Source organism: Stenella coeruleoalba, assembly GCF_951394435.1.
Source record: "Stenella coeruleoalba genome assembly, chromosome: 17".
NCBI lineage: Eukaryota > Metazoa > Chordata > Mammalia > Artiodactyla > Delphinidae > Stenella > Stenella coeruleoalba.
Window position 1 is genome coordinate 32,042,441 of NC_137163.1, and position 22,619 is coordinate 32,065,059.

Consider the following 22,619-nt stretch of genomic DNA (forward strand, 5'->3'; position numbering starts at 1 on the left):
AAGTATAGTAGGCAGAATTGTAAGATGGCCCCCATGACTATGTTACTTTACATGGCAAGAGGGATTTTGCAAACATAATTAAGGTTACTAACCAGTTGACCTAAAGATAGAAAGATTATCTCGGTGGGCCTAACACATCCACATGAAAACTTTAAAAGCAGAGTGCTTTCTCTGGCTGGTTCCAGAAAAGTCAATCAGGGAGATCTGAAACACAAGAAGGATTTGGTGTACCTTTCCTGGCTTGAGGATGGAGGGGACCATGTGGGAAGGACCTGAGAGCAGCCGTCAGCAATGCCTAGCTGACAGGCAGCAAAAAACTGGATTCTTCCAACAGCCTGAATGATCCTGGAAGCTGACTTTCCCCCAGAGCCTCCGGACAAGAACTCAGCCCAGCCTACACCCTGATTTCAGCCATGCAATACCCTAAGCAGGATCCCAGTCATGGCCTGCCAGACAAGTGTCCTACAGAACTGTGAACTAATAAATGGGTGTTGTTTTAAGCTGGTAAAAATTTGTGATAATTATCAAGCAACAACAGGTAATTCTTTAGATTATTTTTTTAATGGGAGATCTATAAAAATAACCTGTTGTGACCACAGGAGTAGAACAACTGAAATTATCTGTAAGAACTCAACAGCGATGATAAGAAAAAGTATATATTTTAAAAAGTACATATACATATATACACTACATACATATCATATATTTATATATATGATATGTGTGTGTGTATAAAGATGTTTAAAAATACTCAGGTAGCAAACGACAAAACTAAGGCCCAGATTACGTTGTTGCGGAGTTCTTAAACCACTCATTCTGGTGTGGTATTTTAAGCCGAAGTATATTTGGAGAAGGTGCCTGTAGGTAAAAATCAACTTTTGAATTACAAAAGATCAGGAGCATAAAGCAACACAGGAGGTGTCCTTGTTATTCTGCTCTACTTAGTCTGATGACTCATTTGCTTGGCACCCTCTAAATTCAAAGAAAGCCACTTGAGTAAATAAACAACCAAAGTGTCAGTTTCCTGTAACAATGCTGAAACCCACGAAACCCTTTGAGTGACTTGACAACAAAAATCAAAAAGTCCTCCAAATGTAAAATAGATAGCTAGTGGGAAGCAGCTGCATAGCACAGGGAGATCAGCTCGGTGCTTTGTGACCACCTAGAGGGGTGGGATAGGGAGGGTGGGAGGGAGGGAGACGCAAGAGGGAAGAGATATGGGAACATATGTATATGTATAACTGATTCACTTTGTTATAAAGCAGAAACTAACACACCATTGTAAAGCAATTATACTCCAATAAAGAGGTTAAAAAAAAAAAAAGGTCCTCTCTGCTACTGATTGGAAAACTCTCCTAAGCCCCAAGATGAGACTCACAATTAAATGCCTAACTTAATGTCAGGGCGACCTCTTTCCAAATCTTGGGTCCACAGAACCCATTCCCGCTTGCTCTCACCTGGAAAGTCTCATCCCCTTTTGCAGACAGACTCACTTTAGACTCAAGATTTTCTTGATGTTAATATGGGAAGTGATTTATGGAAACAGGCTGAAGACAGGTTGGTAGATTCTGAAAAATGACTTCCCATCAGCAGATATTACATCTGGACATAAAGAGGTTGACTTATTTACCTATTTGGTCCTGCAAGACCTCAATATGGGGACACTCATGAGTAGATTACTGTAGTTGTGTATAAAAGCTTGTGTACTTATGTTTGTCGGGGCTTCTTACTATAATAAACATAATTCAAATCTCAGAAAGTTTAAACAAAATACGGACAAATATCTGACAATCTCTTTTGGGCTAATCCAGGATTGGCATTTACAATTAAAATAAATAGAAATTAACAGTTGATTTCCAAAATTGTTTCAGAGTTTAACACAAATCCATTCATTCCAACAGCTTTGTCACAGCTATTATGAAGTAGTAAGTGAGCTACAGGTAGAGGTCACAATTACGGTAGACATTAGGGCTGTCTAAATATATTCACATTTCCCTCATTTATGAAGTTCAGTGCGGTCATGTGACTTGCTTGGCCAATGAAATGTGAGCAAAACTGGTCTGTGTAACTTTAGGGTAGAAGCTTCACATCCAACAATGTATAAAAAGAATTACACACCATGATGAAATGGGATTTATCCCAGTTATGCCATGCTGTTTCAACTTTCAAAAGTCAACTAATGTAATGCAACCCATCAACAGGCTAGAAAAGAAAAATCACATGATGGTATCAACAGGTGCAGAAAAAGCATTCAACAAAATCCAACACCTATTCATCATATAAACTCTCAGCAAAGTAGGAATAGAGAAGGGCTTCCTCAACTTGATAAAGAATATCTACAAAAAACTTACAGCTAACATCATACTTAATAGTGAGAAACTTGAAGCTTTCCCACCAAGATCAGATACAAAGCAAGAATTTTCCTTTTTACCACTCCTTTTAACATCATACCGAAAGTTCTAGCTAATGCAATAAAACAATAAAAGGAAATAAAAGGTATTGAGATTGAGAAGAAAGAAAGAAAACTCTCTTTGTTCACAGGCAGCATGATTGTCTATGTAGAAAATCTGAAAGAATCGACATAAAAACTCCTGGAACTAGTAAGTGATTACAGCAAGGTTGCCAAATAGAAGGTTAATATACAAAAGTCAATTGCTTTCCTATATGCCAGCATGAACAGGTGGAATTTGAAATTAAAAACACAATATCATTTACATTAGCATCCAAAATATGAACTACTTAGGTATAAATCTAACAAAATATGTACAAGACCTATATGAGGAAAACTACAAAACTCTGATGAATAAAATCAAAGAAGAACTAAATAAATGGAGAGCTATTCCATATTCATGGATAGGAAGACTCAATATTGTTGATATGTCAGGTCTTCCCAACTTGATCTATAGATTCAATGCAATCCCGATCAAAATGCCAGCAAGTTATTTTGTAGATATTGACAAACCGATTATAAAGTTTAAATGGAGAGGCAAAAGACCCAGAATCACCAACACAATATTGAAGGAGAAGAATAAAGTTGGAAGATTGATACTACCCAACTTCAAGAGTTACTATAAAGCTACAGTAATCAGGACAGTGGTACTGGTTTAAGAATAGACAAGTAGATCAATGGAACAGAAATATAGAACCCAGAAATAGACCCACATAAAAACAGTCAACTGATATTTGACAAAGGAGCAAAGGCAATACAATGGAGCAGAGACAGTCTCTTCAACAAATGGTGCTGGAACAACTGGATATTCACATGCAAAAAAAAAAAAGAAAGAAAAAAAAGAATCTAGATACAGACCTTAAACCCTTCACAAAAATTAACTCAAAATGAATCACAGACCTAAATGTAAAACTATAACACTTCTGGAAAATCTAGATGACCTTGAGTATGGTGATGACTTTTTAGATACAACACCAACAGCATGATCCATGAAATACAGAATCGATAAGCTGGGCTTCATTAAAATTAAGAAGTTCTGCCCTGCAAAAACTCCTGCCAGGAGAATGAGAAGATAAGCCACAGGCTGGAAGAAAATATTTGCAGAAGACATATCCAATAACGGACTGTTATCCAAAATATACAAAGAACTCTTAAAACTCAACAATAAGAAAACAGACAACCTGATTATAAGATGGGCCAAACACCCTAACAGATACCTCACCAAATAAGATAGTACATAGGTGGCAAATAATCATATGAAAAGGTGCTCTACATCATATGTCATCACGGAAATGCAAATTAAAACAATGGGATACCAGTACACACCTATGAGAATGGTCAAAATTTAGAACACTGACAACACCAAATGCCGGTGAGGATGTGGAGCAACAGGAACTCTCATTCAGTGCAAACTGGTACAGCCACTCTGGAAAACAATTTGGTGGCTCCTTACAAGAGAAGGAGACTACCCCAGAAATTAGAACACTCTGCTCCTGTTGTTATTACTTGTTACTATCGTTAATAATTATTAATCCTTATTTTAGCAAGAAATAAAACCAAGCTTATGACTCTTTTGCAGTAAGACCACTCTAATATTTTTCCATAAAAGTTCAGGCTTATCATTTTGGTGTTTTTTTGTTTGTTTGTTTTTCTTTTTAATAACAAACCACCCCAAACTTAGTGACTATTTATTTTTGGCCACACTGCATGGCATGTGGGATCTTAGTTCCCCGACCAGGGATTGAACCTACACCCCCTGCAATGGAAGTGTGGAGTCTTAACCACTGGACCACCAGGGAAGTCCCTCATCTTGGTATTCTTAACACATTTAAATATAAGAAATTATAGCTCTCACTGTACTCTTTTGGGGGTTGTCTTTTTTATGGTACTTTTTTGTTCCTACTACCTGACATTGCTATTATGGCAAATGAAATTATTTAGAAAATTGTTCCCCCTGCTTTTTGGCTTTTTTTTAACTGACATCTGTCCTTGGTCACGCATCAACCCACTGATATTTGTGCCTGTTTCTCTCTCAAAAATGGACATGAAATATCACGAACCTCTTCTTAACTCTCAAGTTAGCTATTTTGAGGCAGCATTTTTGTAGTGAGAAGAGCATGCCATTTTAGAATCAGATGATATGAGTTCAAGTCTTTATTCGATCATTAGCAAACTCTGGGCAGGTAACTCCCTTTCCAAAGCTCAGAGTTCTTTTGTGCAAACTTGAGGTCAGACTTAGCCTATGTCATAGAATATATGAAATGTAGTGGTATTTAATGAGTACTGATAAACAAGGACCAGATACTGTAAGCTCTGTGAAAAAGTTTTGAAAACTGTAAAATGCTATACAAATCCTTCTTTGAAAAATGACTGGAATAATGTGAAATTATCCTAAACTTGCAGGAAGAAAACTATATATAAAAAAGTGAGGGGCTTCCCTGGTGGTGCAGTGGTTGAGTCCGCCTGCCGATGCAGGGGACGCGGGTTTGTGTCCCGGTCCGGGAGGATCCCACATGCCGCGGAGCGGCTGGGCCCGTGAGCCATGGCTGCTGAGCCTGCGCGTCCGGAGCCTGTGCTCCGCAATGGGAGAGGCCACAAAGTGAGAGGCCCGCGCACAGCAAAAAAAAAAAAAAACCAAACAAAAAAAACAAAACAGTGGGGCCTTGCCATAGAAATGGGGAGAGCCTGCTGGCCAAACTGGATTAAGGGGTTGCTTTCCCACACAAACCCACAGATTTCAGATGATATCAAGGTGGTTGCCATTGAGAACAAAGGGAGTAGGCAGGGCACAGAGGGTGGAAACTAAAAGAACAGAATCTCGAGGCTTAAAATCTTTGTCCAATGAGGTGTTTGGTTGGAGTCACTCACACTTGAAACTGGCTGGAATCAAACAGCCTCCTGAATTTTTGAACGATCTGTATAGAAAAAAATAATTACTAGCCCATTTACAAAAGCCTGTTTAGGGATTCCCTGGCTGTCCAGTGGTTAGAACTCCAGGCTTTCATTGCTGTGGGCCTGGGTTCAATCCCTGGTTGGGGAGCTGTGCAGCATGGCCAAAAAATAAAAAATTAAAAAAAAAGCCTGTTCAACCCCTAAGGTAACTCCTACTTTTTTCCTAATCTGCACTAGGAAGAAGTGGGCTATGAAAACTATGAAACCCCCTCTTCTATGCAAACCTTTGTGGCCATAAAGAATAAAGGACAAAGAAACACTTTCCAGAAAACAGAACCCAGGGTCCCAGATGAGTAAACCAAGAGATGTATTCTACTCTCAATCTTCGCCATTCCCTCCAAGTGGGAAAATTCCCGTGGATGAAAATTTTTATTTTGGTTATCCTGCTGCTGCTTTACCACTTAAATTGGATGTACTGGAGGCAGATACTGCGTCTTTAGGTTTACAGGTCACTATAACCTGAAAAGGCACATGTGGATATGAAGGAGAGGACCATACATCACTCAAAGATCCTAGATTTCAATCTGCATGGTATATGGATGACATTTTAAGGTTGTCTTTCTGGGGGAGGGACTGACTATGTTCTATATGCAAAATAAAAATGTCCACAGATATTTCGGGTGGCCAAATCTGCAGGAAAAGTTAAAATTAAGAGAGCCACATATACTTTACCTTATTGAGCAAAGACCAAATAGCAAGCCAGTATTTTTAAAGACTTAAAAATAGGTTATTAGGCTGAGCTTAACGTTTCCCCCCCGCAATGGTAATTATATATTAGATGGATATTTGTTAGGGTTTTTGGCTCACCAGCATTTGAACCCTCTTCCTATGTATGAGAAATAACCCATCCTTTAACTGTAGAAGCTAAAATTGTCAGCTGTCATTTTTCCAATCTGCCTGGCAATTACGACGTGAGTAAATGGCTGAGGTTCTGCTGATCAGACACCACCGCCCCAAACTTTGAATCTGAAGCTACTGAATTTAGAGATAAAGAGCAAAAAAGCTTAGTTCTACTGATTCACTGGGCTCCTAAAGGGCTTTGGAAGGTAGGGAAGCTAAACTGAATGTAAGAACCAGATTGTGAAAGACTTTGAATGTTAGGCTAAAGGTTTTATTTAGTAGGAGATGGGAATCTACTGAAGTTTTTGGAGACAGTAGTGTCAAGATCAAGATGATGGGGACTTCCCTGGTGGCGCAGTGGTTAAGAATCTGCATGCCAATGCAGGGGACACACGTTTGATCCCTGGTCTGGGAAGATCCCACATGCTGTGGAGCAACTAAGCCCATAGGGTACAACTACGGAGCCTGCACTCTAGAGCCCACGAGCCACAACTACTGAGCCTCCGTGTTGCAACTACTGAAGCCCACACGCCTAGATCCCATGTTCCTCAACAAGAGAAGCCACAGCAATAAGAAGCCCACGCACCGCAACGAAGAGTAGCCCCCGCTCGCCGCAACTGCAGAAAGCCCATGCACAGCAACGAAGACCGAACGCAGCCAAAAATAAAAAAATAAATAAATTTAAAAAAAATGATACTTTAAAAGTAGAACTGATAGTATCTTTTTTTTTTTTTTTTGCGGTACGCAGGCCTCTCACTGTTGTGGCCTCTCCCGTTGTGGAGCATAGGCTCTGGACGCAGAGGCTCAGCGGCCATGGCTGACGGGCCCAGCCGCTCCATGGCATGTGGGATCTTCCCGGACCGGGGCACGAACCTGTGTCCCCTGCATCGGCAGGCGGACTCTCAACCACTGCGCCACCTGGGAAGCCCTGATATTATCATTTTTGTGTTAGCTTTTTCTTCAACTGAAAATGATTTCAAAGATGGACTAATTCAGTCCTAAATTATCAAGGACTAATGATATCAAGGTGATAATGAGGATGGGAAGGAAGAAAAAGAACTGAAAAAATCTGGGAAGGAACCATTTCCTTGGCAGAAGGTGCCAACTGGTGGCACACATTTAATCCACACCTGGTCAGTAGGTATGTGGGTTCAATTAATAGTGTTTAAAGTTTTTCACTTAGGCACTAACATTTTAAAATTTAAAGGCTTTAAGTAAACATTCAGATTTATAGCTTCTCTTAGGGAAAAGAGAAGAATAAATTTGCCAACCCCGGGCTGATATTCAATTTGGCATCAATTAGCTAGAACTGAGTATTCACCATTCCTTTTTGGATGGACAAGCTTTCTCCAGATCTTCAGAGTTCCTGCATTTTCCCTTTTGTATTATATCTGGCCTACTTCACTGATGTATGTTACTTTCCTGGCCCTCGGCTTACAGGAATAATAAGAGAACAACTGATCACTGGAATAGCTAAAAGAAATGACCCTTTCATTTCAGTCTCATTAGGCAAAATCTAAACCTTAAGAAATGATACTGCAGGGACTTCCCTGGTGGTGCAGTGGTTAAGAATCCGCCTGCCAATGCAGGGGGCACAGGTTTGGGCCTTGGTCCGGGAAGATCCCACATGCTGTGGAGCAACTAAGCCTGTGCGCCACAACTACTGAGCCTGTGCTCTAGAACCCGTAAGTCATAACTACTGAGCTCGCATGCTGCAACTGCTGAAGCCTGCATGCCTGGAGCCTGTGCTCCACAACAAGAGAAGCCACCGCAACGAGAAGCCCGCGCACGGCAACAGAGTAGCCCCCGCTCACCGCAACTAGAGAAAGCCTGCGCACAGCAACAAAGACCTAATGCAGCCAAAAATAAATAGATTAATTAATTTAAGAAAAAAAGAACTGATACTTTAAAAGTAGAACTTATCATTTTTGTGTTAGCTTTTCTTCAAGTGGTCAAATAGTATTGTATATACATGGCATTAGGTAAATCCCCTCCTCTCCAATCAAATACCATTACAACATGAGATAGAACAAATATACAGAACCATCTTTTCTGGTCAATAATAATGGTCAATGAAGACCAGCAGAGAGCACTTAACCATAGTCCTTGGCAGCAACTGGAAGCTGCCATTACAGCTAGTGAAACTTACTAGTGGGTTTCTTTTATGTCATTATACACAAGATGTCTTCATAGGAAAGTTTGTCCCCATTTCTAGTTTTTTGAATTTAGTGAACCTGCTGAAGGATGATAGCAAATTGGGGTTTAACTTGACTTTTGTATTAAATTTAAATTACTTTAAGGGTATATTTGGACACTTGGCAGTGAAAGATTCTGAATCTTAGATTAAAAATGTAATATCTGATAAGCATTCTGAGTGGAACTGTTCTTTGATTTATCCTTTCAAATTCCAAAATATTTTGCTTCACTTTATCGACCTAGAATCTAATATAAAAATTTTGCTATTGTTGAATATGATGTGGACTCGTATAAGAAATGATTTATTATACATAACCAATCATAATCTAGGAAAAATAATATCCCCTAAGAAAAGACACGTATTTGGACTATTATTATCCATGTCCTGTCCCCAATATTGGCATTGTGAAAATGTACAAAAACTATGATCACTGAATTTTAGTAAGTCTAGATCACATGTTATAATTTTAAAATAGTATAAATATGATGGCTAGCAGTCAGTTACATTGATATTCAGCTTGAAAAGAATGGTAGAACTATATACTGTTATTCTTTTACTGTTGTTATTAATAGACACTTACTGAATACCTACTGTGCTAGACATGATGTCTGTACTTAGGAGGATTATATTTAAGTGTATGGAGAATTTTTTATTCCAGTGAAGCATGGGCAAAGTGTTAAGCTCCATTTTAATCAAATGGGACTGTTTATTAAGAATTAAGTGCACAGGGAGCTATATTCAATATCCTGTGATAAACCATAATGGGAAAGAATATAAAAAAGAATGTATATATGTATAACTGAACCACTTTGCTGTACAGCAGAAATTAACACAACATTGTAAATCAACTATACTTCAATAAAAAATAAAAATTAAATTAAAAGAGAATTAAGTGTATTATTTACAAAAGGATTAGAATAAGATAACGTAGTAGCCTCTTAAGGAGTGGGGGATAGTTAACTAGGTCTTCCGGTAACAGTCTGTTTAGTTCCTTTTATATTAATTCCTCATAGCTTCACTATCACCTGTAAAGATACTTTCCTCAGTTTTTCTGGTGATTTTTAAACAATTCTTGTTTCTTAGATGATTTTCCTGTAACTTAATTTTCAAGATAGTGGCATGTAAAAGAAATTAAATAAGTTAATTTATTCAGTTAAATAACCTTAAGATGATAGGATCTCTTCTGTATAATTGCCAAGCCATATTTTAAAGAAGGAAGGCCATCAAATCAAGCAAATCAAATTCATCACATATTATATGTACATTACTGAACAAGAATCACTAGCCCAGAAACACAAGTCACTTTAAGATAGCTTGAGAAACCAGATCTACAAATATTAGGATGTGTGCAATTTCCCTACATTATATGACCATACCATTCGCCCTTGGATCTGTCGGTGGGAGGCTTGCTCCTCCTGCTAAGAATGGTAACCATTTCAATGGTTCCTTCTCTCTTAGAATTATCTGTCATGTTTAAAAATTCTACATACAGTAATATTCTATATTAGGGAGGTGGATTCAATGTTGGGGCCAAGTACTTTATATAGTGAAGCTAATACTTATCTCAGAGGGCTCAATGATAAATAAACATAATTTATAAACAGTTAAAGAACATGTAGGTGCTACTATCCTTACTTTTACTTGAAAAAAAAAATTACCCAGAGATTTGGAGAACAGTTATCTGGAATATATCCCGAGATAAAGAACAAAAAGTAAAGTAAAATAAAAAAGAACTACAAGCAAACAAAAGAGATGCTACAAAGACCAGTCAACAATCTTAACTTATTTTGCTTATACGAATGTCTCTTTCCTCCTCGCTTAAGTCAGCCCCACTGAGATTATAACCTGTGGCCAAGTTGTTTAATTTCTCTAAATCTCAGTTTTCGCATATATAAAATGAAAATGATAATCTCCTTGAAGAATCATCATGAAATCAAAGGTATACGGCACAGAGAAGGTGCTCAATAAATGGTAACTATTATTATTGTACTTGATTTGCAAAACACAGCATATTACAAGAAAATGCAGGATAATAACGAAGAAACAATACACAGAGTAGATGGGATTTTAAACTTTGGAGCCAGATTATGGGTTTTGATCTCAGCTCCCCCACTTACTGGCCGTGGACTCTGGGCAAATTGCTTTCAAAAGTGTGCAGGAGGCAATGAGAGCTATCACTGTTTAACCCTCACTGTCTCAGGGTACCTACCCTTCTCTAACTCCTCAATTAGGTTTTTGTATCATCTCTTATTGCGCTCTGTACTTCACCCTCCTAAGCCCTGTCACAGTTTTAATTACATAGTTCTTCCTATTAATATCTATCTCCATTAGACTGTGAGCTCTAAGAAGGTAGGGAGCATATTCAGCTAATTCAGGGACTAGCATAGCGACTAACACATCTCAGAGCCCCAATAAATATTTCTGCATGAATGAATGAGTGAAAAGAATATGGTCTCTCAATAAATTTCTCAGCACTTCTTGTGTAGAATGGTAATGCCTGGATGTGCTGTCCAAGAATAAAATGAGCATATGGAACTGGAAGGCAGGGTACATTTGAGATTAGTTAGCTATTGCACTGTATCTGAAAAGACAAAAAAAAAAAAAAAAAAGAGAGAGAGTGTGTGAGAGTGAGAGAGAGAAGCTGTAAAATGAGATTGACTTACTGAACTGATCAGTTACTTCAGTCAAATCACACTGGTTGGTAGACCACTGCTCTCTTTAGAAAAGCTGTTCTCAACCAGTGTGACAATCATCTGTTGTGATGGGTTTTCTTTATAAATTAGGATGGGTTTCACAGTTATGACTATAATAACATAGTCCTGAGTAAGCTTATGAGAGTATGTTATCCACATGAACTTTATGTGTCCTGTGTGGGTGTCTCAAGAGAAAATAATTGCAGAGAAGCACTGCTCCAGGCCAGTGATTTCTAACTTTTATAACTCTGCAGGGTATGTTGAAATACCCTCAAAAATCTCAGGATTTTCAAGGGTGGTAGGAGTATAGCAAAATCAAAGAAGAAAGTTAGGATTTCTTCTCTTGGCTGTAAAATGACTACACCCCAGTGGAAAGACCTCTATTTTATGGAGAATGCCTCCTCTCTAGTTACTTACTTTGGCTTCATTTTGTCTTGGCGACTCAAGAAACCGTATTATAGGACAGAAATCTGTTCCAATTTCCCATGTGTAGATGTAGGAATTTCCTTTGGGATTAGTCTGTATGAGCCAAGGTTAAGTCAATGTACTTTAAATTTTGAAAAAATTTCACATTTACATAAGTTTTTCTTGTCTCAAAAAGGCTTTTAGGATGGCATTTTGTAAATCCAATTACCTCTAGCTACAACTTAAGAAAGAATGATGGTAGTTCAACTGAAGCAAAGTCAGGGCTGAAGACTTGGTGTAAAAACTAAAAATTGAGAAATGAGTGTATAATAATGTGTTTTATCTAAATACGTATTTTTAGGCACACCTGGCTTTGAGTTCTAGTTTCACCACTTACTAGGTATGTGACTGTGGCCAAGTATATGCAAATAATAAATATAGCTTGGGTTGGGTGCACAGATTGTGTTGTTGACTGCCTGGGTTCCTACGCTAACTCTATTACCTACTATCTTGGGGACCTTGAGCAAGTTTCTGAATTTCTCTGCCTCAGTTTCCTCCTTTGTTAACTGGAGATAATAAAAGCACTGTCTCGTAAGGTTGTTATGGGCCTAAAAGACTAAGTGCATGTCAGGTTCTTAGAATAGTGCCTGGATAATAGCTGATACTGAAAGTTTTAGCTACAATTATGATCATTCATTTACCCAATTTGATTTTCTAATATCTTGACTTGCTTACATTTCCTGAAATGTTAAACATTTAATAGCAGAAAACGAGCAAACTGTAAATGTACAAACAAGAACAGCAAAAGATTAGTATGAAAATTAAAAGTCACATTTATATAGAGAAGTACCCTACCATTAAACCTGTACTGATCTAGTGCAAACTGATATTGCAACAATAAGCTAGAAGAAACCTGGATAGCTCTAACTAGTGAATTATCTTAAAGAACACTTTTCAGACATATTATTAATCAGCCATCTTCCTCCTCCCTGCCTTCCACTGGGAAAAATAGGGGAAAAAAATATTTCTACCTGTTCTCAGAGCAGGTAGTTTCTTCTAAATCAGGGGTCACTACAGATTTCCTAGCAAGAGGTCATTGATTGTCACAGAATAAAAGCAAAATAAATCCTATTCTATACAATGATATATACAATAATAGAGGTAACATGATGATGATAACCAACCCACTCTGGATATATGTGCGTGCAAAGATGAACACAGTTTGCAACTAGCTTATCAATAAATTAATAAACAGCATTTCAAACGTTGGGATGCTATTATTTAGCAGTCAATTCTTACTTTGATTTACAAATTATGTTTTTAGCATTAGTTGTTAAATCTTATAGGAAAGTTCTTCACAAAGAAAACGTAATGTTTTGAAAACTTTATAAAGGACTTGAAGTCTCTTGGTGAAAAGTTTGAGTCCCCTTCGCCGTTTTTCTCATTAGCTTAATTATAATGACATCACTCAAACACCAGAGACAAACAACCAATGGTGAGATTCAAAGTGTGCCTGCCAACGAAGTTCCAAAGGCCCACAGCACAAACCAGCCTCCTTCAGTACTATCAACCTTTGACCTGCCCATTGTATCACTCTTTCCCCTCATTTGGACCTTAAGTGTTCACAGGCGGGGATTCCTGTTTCAAAGTTTTGCTGCTGCTTTTCCCTTTAAGTTTTGATTATTTCTGTCCTCGAAATCATAAGCGAATACCAAGACTGCGGGAGTAAACGAAAACAAAACAGTTGGGTGCACCCAACGGGGCCGCCTTGCCTCCCACCTGTCTCCATCCTCATCCAACTGCCAAGCACTGTTTAACTCAACTTCATTAGGAAAGCCTCTTCCCAGTCAGCGCCTGTGGAGTTCCCCAAATCACCAATCAACAGAACTTCTCCTAGGCTCAGCTGGCGCTCTGGGGGGTCTCCTGCTCCACAGTCCCCCAGAGACGAGGGGGTAGGGACACTGCTACCTGGAGTTCTCCAACCCTGTCAACCCTCCAACCACCGACTTTCCGAGATGCGAGATGTACACAGACAGACACAATAACTACAGGCTCACCTCCTTCTTCCTCTTCCAGGGAGTTCATGCAGGGAAAGTAGCCGGCCAGCGCCTCGAAGGAGGCGGAGAGGCTGCTCCGGCTCTGGGAGCGCTGCATGGAGCGCCCCGCGGCGCCGGCGCCCCCCAAGCCCTGCCGGCCCATCTTGGACGAAGACCCGCTTTTCCCGCGGTACAAGATACGAGGCGTCTTGGCGGCTGAGGCGCGGCGACCGCAGCGCTTCGGGGGCCGGGGTGCTGCCGCGGGACCCTGGGGTACTGGCCCCTGCCTCCCTAACCCGGTCCGGACCAGTCGTGGCCTTCCTGGCTGCCGGGGCCTCCACTCTTCTGGGGAGGGGTACGAGGTGGGGATCCGGGCGGTGGCGAGCGGGGACGCGGCTGCTCGCTGTGGAAGTCCGAGGTCTCGCCAGGAGGGAGCTGAGGTGCCCGGAGGCTGCGGCTGCGAGTCGGTCTGGCCGCCCTCCCCTCGCAGGGAGATGTTGCTGATGCTGAGGTCCCCGCCAATCAGCAGCCGGACGGGGAGGCGGGCTGGCAGCTCCGGAGCGCGCTCCTCAGGCTCTGGGCAACTCTGAGCCCCGAGGAGCTCCTGCTGTTTCCGTTTTTTCCCTTTCCTCGCGTGATTAACACCAGGGAATGGTCGTTAATGAGACGCAATACGTTAGGCATCACAGATGGGAACTATCTCAGGCAAATTTTGGTAGTCACTTAGTCTCGCTTAAAATTTGTTAACGTTCCTCAAGCATAGATAGGAAATAATTTTCTCCAAATCATAAAACAAAGCCTCCCCAATTTTTAACAGGTCCCATGAAAACCTAGAATTAAAGCGTTCTCGTTTACCTTCTTTTTTAAAAAGATTAAAAAGTCAACGGAAGGTAAAAAAGATTTAAAAAATATCAAGAGCCTGAAAAAGAACCAACACTAAAAAAGTACTGTGATGTTTATCAATTTTGCTTTAATCTGGTGAATTTTTAATGCTTTTTTTTCCTCCTGATTAGATAATCTGCTACCTATTGTTGCTAAGAATGACAATGAACACTGTAAGGCTTTAGCATCTAAATAACAGGTAACATCCTCTTAACATAAATTTGGAAGCAACACAGACATACCACAAACAAAACAGTTTATAAGTGAAATAGCATCACATTCTGCAAACTGCAAATCTCTATCCCAGAACATAAAGCAACCGTAAGTCTATTTTAGCATAAGTCAGAAGACTGTCCTACTTTTTGTAACTTTAGACAAGTCACTAGACCTCTCAATTTCCCTATCTAGGCAGGTGGGAAGGTAGGGCACAATGATTCCAGTCCTAACCATGTCATAGCTTGATTGTTGGCTGTGTGTTTTAGGGGATTTCAAAAGTGTTCTGTAAAATGTAAATTATACAATCTAAAATGGTTCTTTCATACAATAAATATTTACTGAGTACTATATATGAACAAGTTCTTTGCTTGATGTACTGGGAAATACAAATATTCATTCAATTAATAGTAATTGAGCTCCCAGTGTATGTCAGGTACCTTTGTAAACACCTAGGACATATAGTGATCAAAGCAGATAAAAATCTCTGCTCTCATGGAACTTACATTCTAGTAGGGGGAGAAAGACACAGTAAATCAGTAAATTATATAGTGTTAAAAGGGAGATAAATGAAAATGGCAAAAAATAAAGTTAAGGGGTATGGGACAGTCTGCGATTTAAACAAGAGCTGTCAGGGTAGGTATCATTGACAAGGCAACATCTGAATAGATGTATGAAGAAGTTGAGGAAGTAAGCCATTCGGATATGTGAGGAAGAGAGTTAGTTTGAGGCAAAGAGAGCCTGCAGTGCAAAGGCCCTAAGATATGATGTCCTGGTGTGTCCCTGGAACAGCAAAGAGGCCAGGGTAGCTGGAGTGGAGTGAGTAGGAAGGAAAGGAGGTCAGAGAGATAAGAGGCAGAGAAGGGGACAGATCACACAGAGCCTTCTAGGTATGTTAACAGCTTTGGCCATAGCACATCACAATTTAGGAAGTACAAAACAACGCACTCAAGTAATAATCCTCCCAAATCTTTCTAAAAATTAGGAAACTTTCGAATAAGAGTGCTCTAACATAATAACAGCTTTTGGTTGCTTAGACTTAGGATCATCCAGGTTTCTCGCTTCTGTTTTTCTGATAGGCTTTTGTCGTTTCTCATTAATATTCCTAAAATTCTCTCTTAGTTCAATTTCCTATTCATTATTCACCTTCCTAAAATACCCGCATTTCAATAGACACTGATAAAACCAGGAACTCTATGAGTAATTTTTCATACCATATTGCTTTTATTCAGAGAATAGAAATGTTTTCATTAAATGAAACTTTCATTCTAAGAATAAAGAGAATCATAGAATTTTGGAAACTGAAAGGACTATTGTAAGTCATCTAAGTCATCTGATGTATTTTTTATAACTGTGGGTCACAAATTTTTAGTGAGTCACGAAAATAACATCATTAGAATGATCAGCATTCTAAAAAATAAAATGAAATAAAATATTAGAGTGTAGCCCGTGTAGTTATTGTATCAATTGCAGTATTGTTTCATGAATATGTATGCACCCCTGCGTGTCTGTGTATGTTCACATGTGTGTACTAAGTTGTGATCAAGAGAAACGTTTCAAGGAAGAGGGACTAAGTGGGAAAATCCTAGGAAAATAAATTGGTCAAGGGTGGAAAAGTTTGATTTTGGCACCCAGGGACATCATAATGATAGTTGAAAGTCACTTAGGAAGGGAATTATCTTGGGTTTCTACTAGTGACTGCATGGGGACAGGGAATCTGAGAACTCAATCAGCGGTCACACTCAAGTTGCTTGGGCCCTGCCTTCTCTATGTTAATAACCTGACTTTATGCACCAGGAAGAGGTTAGTCTGGAATAGCCCAGATGCATCTGTTTCTTCATGAGCATCACTTCTCTCTTGCAGTTTCAGAACAAAGTTGTCCTGGGAAGCTTTTTGATATTTTTTCCTAGAGCTGGGATTTGAGAGTTATAGATAAGTGATAAAAGAATGACACAAAGAGAAACAGGAAGTACTAAAGAGGAAAATCACCTTATTTCAGGGAAGAAAGCTTCAAAGAAAAAGAAGACTATTGGCACACAACCACAGTAATGGCCAAGAGACTTCTAGTCTTGAATGATAACCTGTGGAATATACTGAACTTACTGAGAAAACTTACAATTCCACTTTTTTTTGTCCTATGCTCAATTGTTTTCCTATATAATAAATATTATATAAATAATATTTCTGGTTTACATATATTTTAAAAGTTGATTTACTATTCCTTATCCCATTCTGATATAGGAACTACCAACCCTAAAGGAATTTAAAAATTTATATAAAAAAGAAACTACTGATAAAAGATAGGAAGTGTCATTTCCTCCATACCAGAAAGTACATTCAAATGGCTTTGGATGTAGTTTTCAAATGATGGGCTACTATATAGTTTCATTATATAAAACACAGTGTAATTCCAGAACAATTATAGTCTAGTATTCAAATTATTTATAATATATTTATAACTTTCTTACTCATCCAAAATAATCAGAAAAAGTGACTCACAAATATACATACTAATCGCTTTCTAAATGCAAATTCTGGCCTTGAAACAAGATTCCACTACTGTACGAGAAAATCATATTTTTGAAGAAAAGATATATAGATTGATATAACTTGCATAAAAAAGTCATAGCATTCTATTTGATGAATATGAAACATATCACACCAATTATGCCACTTAATTCTTACATCAATCCTGAGAGTGTCATCATTATTTCTTCTTTACAGATGAGCTAATAAAGACTCAATAATATTAAATGACTTGTTTAATTAGAAAGTGGCAGAGCCACTGATTTTCTGATTTCAGGTTCAGTGCCCTATACACTGTATCACAGGTGTCTCATACCATATACATAAGCACAGATGAAACACATGCAAAACATAGATGATAGATATAATATGAACTATGTAGTAAATTATTTGGTTCAAAATAAAATAAATATTGAAAAAATATATTTAAAAGCCATAATGTTTATTCTAACTATATACCAATGTTAAATCTATATTTGCCCTTTTAATCAAAACATATTAATATTACATAGCCATATATGTATTTCAGTTCATCAATTCTTAACAGGGCTAGAAAGTTACATGTCATTTATGTATCAGTTTTTGTAATAGTTTCCTCGCCAAAGTAAATCACCAAAATTTTAAAGTATGTTAAATTAGTTTATTCTTGAAATAGAGGCTTGGTCACTGATGTGAATGCATAAAAAGGTTATTTTGTGAAGTAGTTACGTAGTGTCTAGACCATGGATTAGTTCAGCTGGGAACATACTCATGCCTTTGGCAGCCTTGCCCTTTTCTATGCTAGAAATGATGTAGGTGATGATGATGAGAATGCAAACTACTACTAATAAAGAGAAGGAAAGACGAAGTAAGTCCTTTTGGGAAGTATTGGAACAAACAAATAATAAGGCCTAGAAGTGGATATGCAAAAAAGAGATAGAAAAAGGACTCTTATTGCTACTCCATTGTCACTATTTAGTGTATCCAGTCAACCCAGAAATGGCTGGTTGCTAAAAGAGATAGGAATTGCTCAGGATAGGCTATAAAGCAACACTGCAGACTGAATTAACCTCTTTCTTCTTGATACACATTTGCTCTTGATAATATAGGAATTCACCTCTACCTCAGTCTTCACAATTGATGTCAATTACCTTTGCCACTTTGGATTATTCCGCCCTACAGCAAATAATTCTATACTAAATAGAAATATTTGTGGATATATTTTGGTTTGTTTTATTCAAAACCAACTCTCAAAATACTTGCAAACAATGTGACCAACAAGGGATTAATCTCCAAAATATACAAACAGCTCATGCAGTTCAATATCAAAAAACCAAACAACACAATCAAAAAATAGGCAGAAGATCTAAATAGACACTTCTCTAAAGAAGACATACAGATGGCCAAAAAGCACATGAAAAGATGATCAGCATTGCTAAATATTAGAGAAATGCAAATCAAAACTACAGTGAGGTATCACTACCTCACACCAGTCAGAATGGCCATCGTCAAAAAGTCTACAAGTAATAAATGCTGGAGAGGGTGTGGAGAAAGGGAACCCTCCAACACTGTTAGTGGCAATGTAAATTGGTGCAGCCACTATGGAGAACAGTCTGGAGGTTCCTTAAAAAACTAAAAATAGAGCTACCATATGACCCAGCAATCCCACTCCTGGGCATATATTTGGAGAAAACCATAATTCAAAGATATATGCACCCCAATGTTCATTGCAGCACTATTTACAATAGCCAAGACATAGGAGCGACCTAAATGTCCATTGACAGAGGAATGGATAGATGTGGTACATATACACAATGGAATATTGCTCAGCCATAAAAAAGAATGAAATAATGCCATTTGCAGCAGCATGGATGGACCTAGAGATTATCATACTAAGTGAAGTAAGTCAGACAGAGAAAGATAAATATCATATGATATCAGTTATATGTGGAATCTAAAAAGTGATACAAATGAACTTATTTACAAAACAGAAACAGACTCATGGACTTAGAAAACCAATTCAGTGTTACCAAAGGGGAAAGGTTGGGGGAGGGATAAATTAGGAGGTTAGGATTAACCTATACATACTATTATATAAAATAGATAGTCAACAAGGACCTATTGTATAGCTCAGCGAACTCTAGTCAATACTCTGAAATAACCTATATGGGACAAGAATTTGAAAAGAATAGATATATATGTATATGTATAACTGAATCACTTTGCTGTACACCTGAAACTAACACAACATTGTAAATCAACTAGGCTCCAATATAAAATAAAAATAAAATAAAAATAAATAATAATAAATAAAAATTAAATTAAAAAACCCAACTCTCAGAGTCCTTTAGGACAGTGATCATGGCAAGGATGGTTTCCAAGTTTGAGAAACTTCCGGCTCCAATATTCTCTTCCACTATTCCAGCCAGTGCTCTGGCTTTGTGATAAATTTACACAGTCTTCATGTAACATTCTCAAACATTTGAGAGAAAAGAAGAAACATCTCTTCTATTTATAAATGCCTTGGGATTCTAGATGAACATCACCTAGCAACTTCTCATATCACTATGAGATCAATAGCATCACAATTTTGTGAGTGTAAACATTCTGCCCAAATACACAGCAAGGTTTAAAAATTAGATATACATTTCAGGTACCAATGCCAGTAACTATACAATAGTTATAAAAAGTGCGTTCATTTAAACTGCTTTATTCATTCATTATTAATTTATTCATTCACTACTCATTTACTCATTACTCATTTATTCCTTACACCACAGTGTGATGAGAATAATATTAGGTTTGCATGGAAAATAGAGGGATTCTCTTAATTACAATTAAGTCTAATTCCTACTTGTCACTGTTTCTTCTTTTTCTTTACTGGCTAAAGCTTCATGTATTCACTTCAACATACACAGCATAAAAGACTTCTGATTACCATTTAGTTTAACTGAATCATATGTTTGTTGTATATAAATGGTTATACACTGTTTAAACTGCTTGATACCATGCTGATATAAAAATAGAAAACAACATTTTTCACACAAATTTGGCTTAATTGTCTGGCTGACTTTTAAATTGCAGGCACCTTAATTATTTTTCATTATATATCAAGGCATAAAATTTATAACAAAGTTATTTAAAGTTGTTAAAAATCAAAGGCAGTAAAAAAGAATGAGGATTCTCTCAAAGCATTAAAAATTGCAGGATTTTAAATAGTATATTGCAAAAATAAAAAGCCCAGGAAAAACATTCATGGTATACAGATCCAGGTCAAACATCACCTAGATTGGGCATAAGTGAATTGCTGACTGAAGGAAGTTCTATTCAGAGCTCAGTACCTTTGGTAAACAGTTAAGATTGTGTGCAAAGTGGCCGACTTAGGAACCAAACTAAGCAACTCATTATCAGCTGACACCCACTTAAGGTACTCTGTGTTAAAGACGCCTTTAAAGTAACAGTTCATCTGTCGTGTTGATATGAAACTTCATAATAGGAAACAGCAATACAGATTAAACATGTTTCCCTCCTAAAATTCAATTCAAAATGGTTCCATCTAATATGCTTTATTTATCCTCCCACAATAAGATGAGAAGCTCAGGTCTAAGAAGACAGAGGTTTATTTCCCAGAGAAAACAGTCTCAGTAAGAGGTAAATTTGTGGTGTCATACAAAAAATCTCTAAGAAACGCAAGTAATTATAAAAAGGCAAATCAGTATGTGTTCTAGTTATGGGGATATTCTGTAATGCTTCTCCCCGACCACTGCTTTATAACTTGGATTCTTCTGCTTGGCAACTCCTTCTGCAACTCAGCCTAACAGAGTAGTGTTTCAAATCCCAGCCTCCTTTCCCATACTTGACACCAAACTGGGAAAAGACATTTAGGGAGGAGCCAGAAGTCTCGATTCACAGCCTAAAAAATAACTAAATATGCAACTGTATATATATACATACTTAAATTTGGCCACACCATTCAAAAAGCTTTTCCAGAAATGTTTATTTGCAGTGTAGCCAGCATTTGGACAGAGAAAAACTGTGGTGTAGAATTTCTGAGTTCCTTTATTTTTGGTTCTGTTACTTATTTTTTTGTGATTATCTGGCATTTGATCTAACATCTAGAAGAAAGTCATTGCTTCACAACTCACTGTTATAAACTATTAATTTCATTTCAAATAATAGTGTATTTCACACTATGAAGGCAGCATTTCAGGGGTTCTCTGGGTGAGGCAAAAATACAAACTTTATATCTTAATAAATCTTGTACTGCAACTGAATAAACACTGAAAGACACTTTACAAGGACAGTGACCTTAAAAAATGTAATTGTTACATATTTTATCACAATTCAAAGTGACTGCAATTTTAAACCAATGTAACATTTTTGGTTCTATTTCTAATTTCATTTATTAAAATAATTCATTTTTATTCTCAACTTCAGATTATAGGCTAAGATCAGCTGACAAAGGGTACGTTTTCTGGTTTCTACAGCCACTTAGAAGGTGCTTGTCAGAGAGCACTAGAGTTCAGGAGTCAATGAGAAGTCATAGCACGAGTGAACAAGCCCTTTGTCAACCTTGTAAGACACAGTTTGCCCCCATCCTTGCAGAACTAGAGCTCCACTCACCTCCTTACTCTTAGATCTGAGTCCCACCTCCATCCACAGTCTTATCCCAACTTTACTCTCAACCTCGTTCATTATTACTCGGATCCCGTGATTACCCCGGATTTACCAAACCACCATGTCTCCTTTGCTTACACCACTCTGTGGTTGAACTTTTGACCTAGATGATGGGATGGAAATGTCCCCCTATAACTGAAGTTCCTCTTTGTGTCCATACATTACAGTACTCCTTTTAATACAAGTTTTTGTGAGGAAGATCATAGTTTTTTTCCATAGTGGAGTCCATTAAGAAAAATGTAAAACAGCACTGGAGACTAAATAACTCTATGAGAATCTATTATCAACATGGATTTCTCACTATAATGATCACAATAACTATAAGAAAAATTCTCCAAATTATATTTTCTATAATGTTCTGTGTGTGTGCCGGTTTAAAAAAAATAATGCCAACGAAACAAGTATTGACAGTTATGTCAACAATATTATAAGAATCTCTATAAAAACTTTTCCTGGGCTTCCCTGGTGGCGCAGTGGTTAAGAGTCCGCCTGCCAATGGAGGGGAAACGGGTTCGTGCCCCGGTCCGGGAAGATCCCACATGCCGCGGAGCGGCTGGGCCCGTGAGCCATGGCCGCTGAGCCTGCGCGTCCGGAACCTGTGCTCCGCAACGGGAGAGGCCACAACAGTGAAAGGCCCGCATACCGCAAAAAAAAAAACTTCTCCTGTAAATTTCTTATCTGTACCGGCCTCCATTCATTGTTTGTCTTGCATTTGTGGACCACTGCTTAGAATTTTAATGTTTCACGTTAAACACCTATTAGAATTCATT

The 22,619-nt window shown here is 38.0% G+C and overlaps 1 protein-coding gene across 44 annotated transcripts in view; it reads right to left on the minus strand.

The window, feature by feature from the left end:
• RIMS2 (regulating synaptic membrane exocytosis 2) overlaps positions 1 to 22,619 on the minus strand; it is a gene marked incomplete at its 5' end in the record, with an annotated part of 603,587 nt that overhangs the window by 10,812 nt on the left and 570,156 nt on the right. Inside the window, one exon of one of the 44 annotated variants that reach the window (XM_079901310.1) lies at positions 13,594 to 13,735. The exons of the other annotated variants lie outside the window; for them this stretch is intronic. Within the exon in view, the coding sequence (XP_079757436.1) occupies positions 13,594 to 13,735 (142 nt within the window). Of the gene's footprint in view, positions 1 to 13,593; positions 13,736 to 22,619 lie in introns of those variants that run through there. 44 annotated transcript variants of the gene reach the window in all.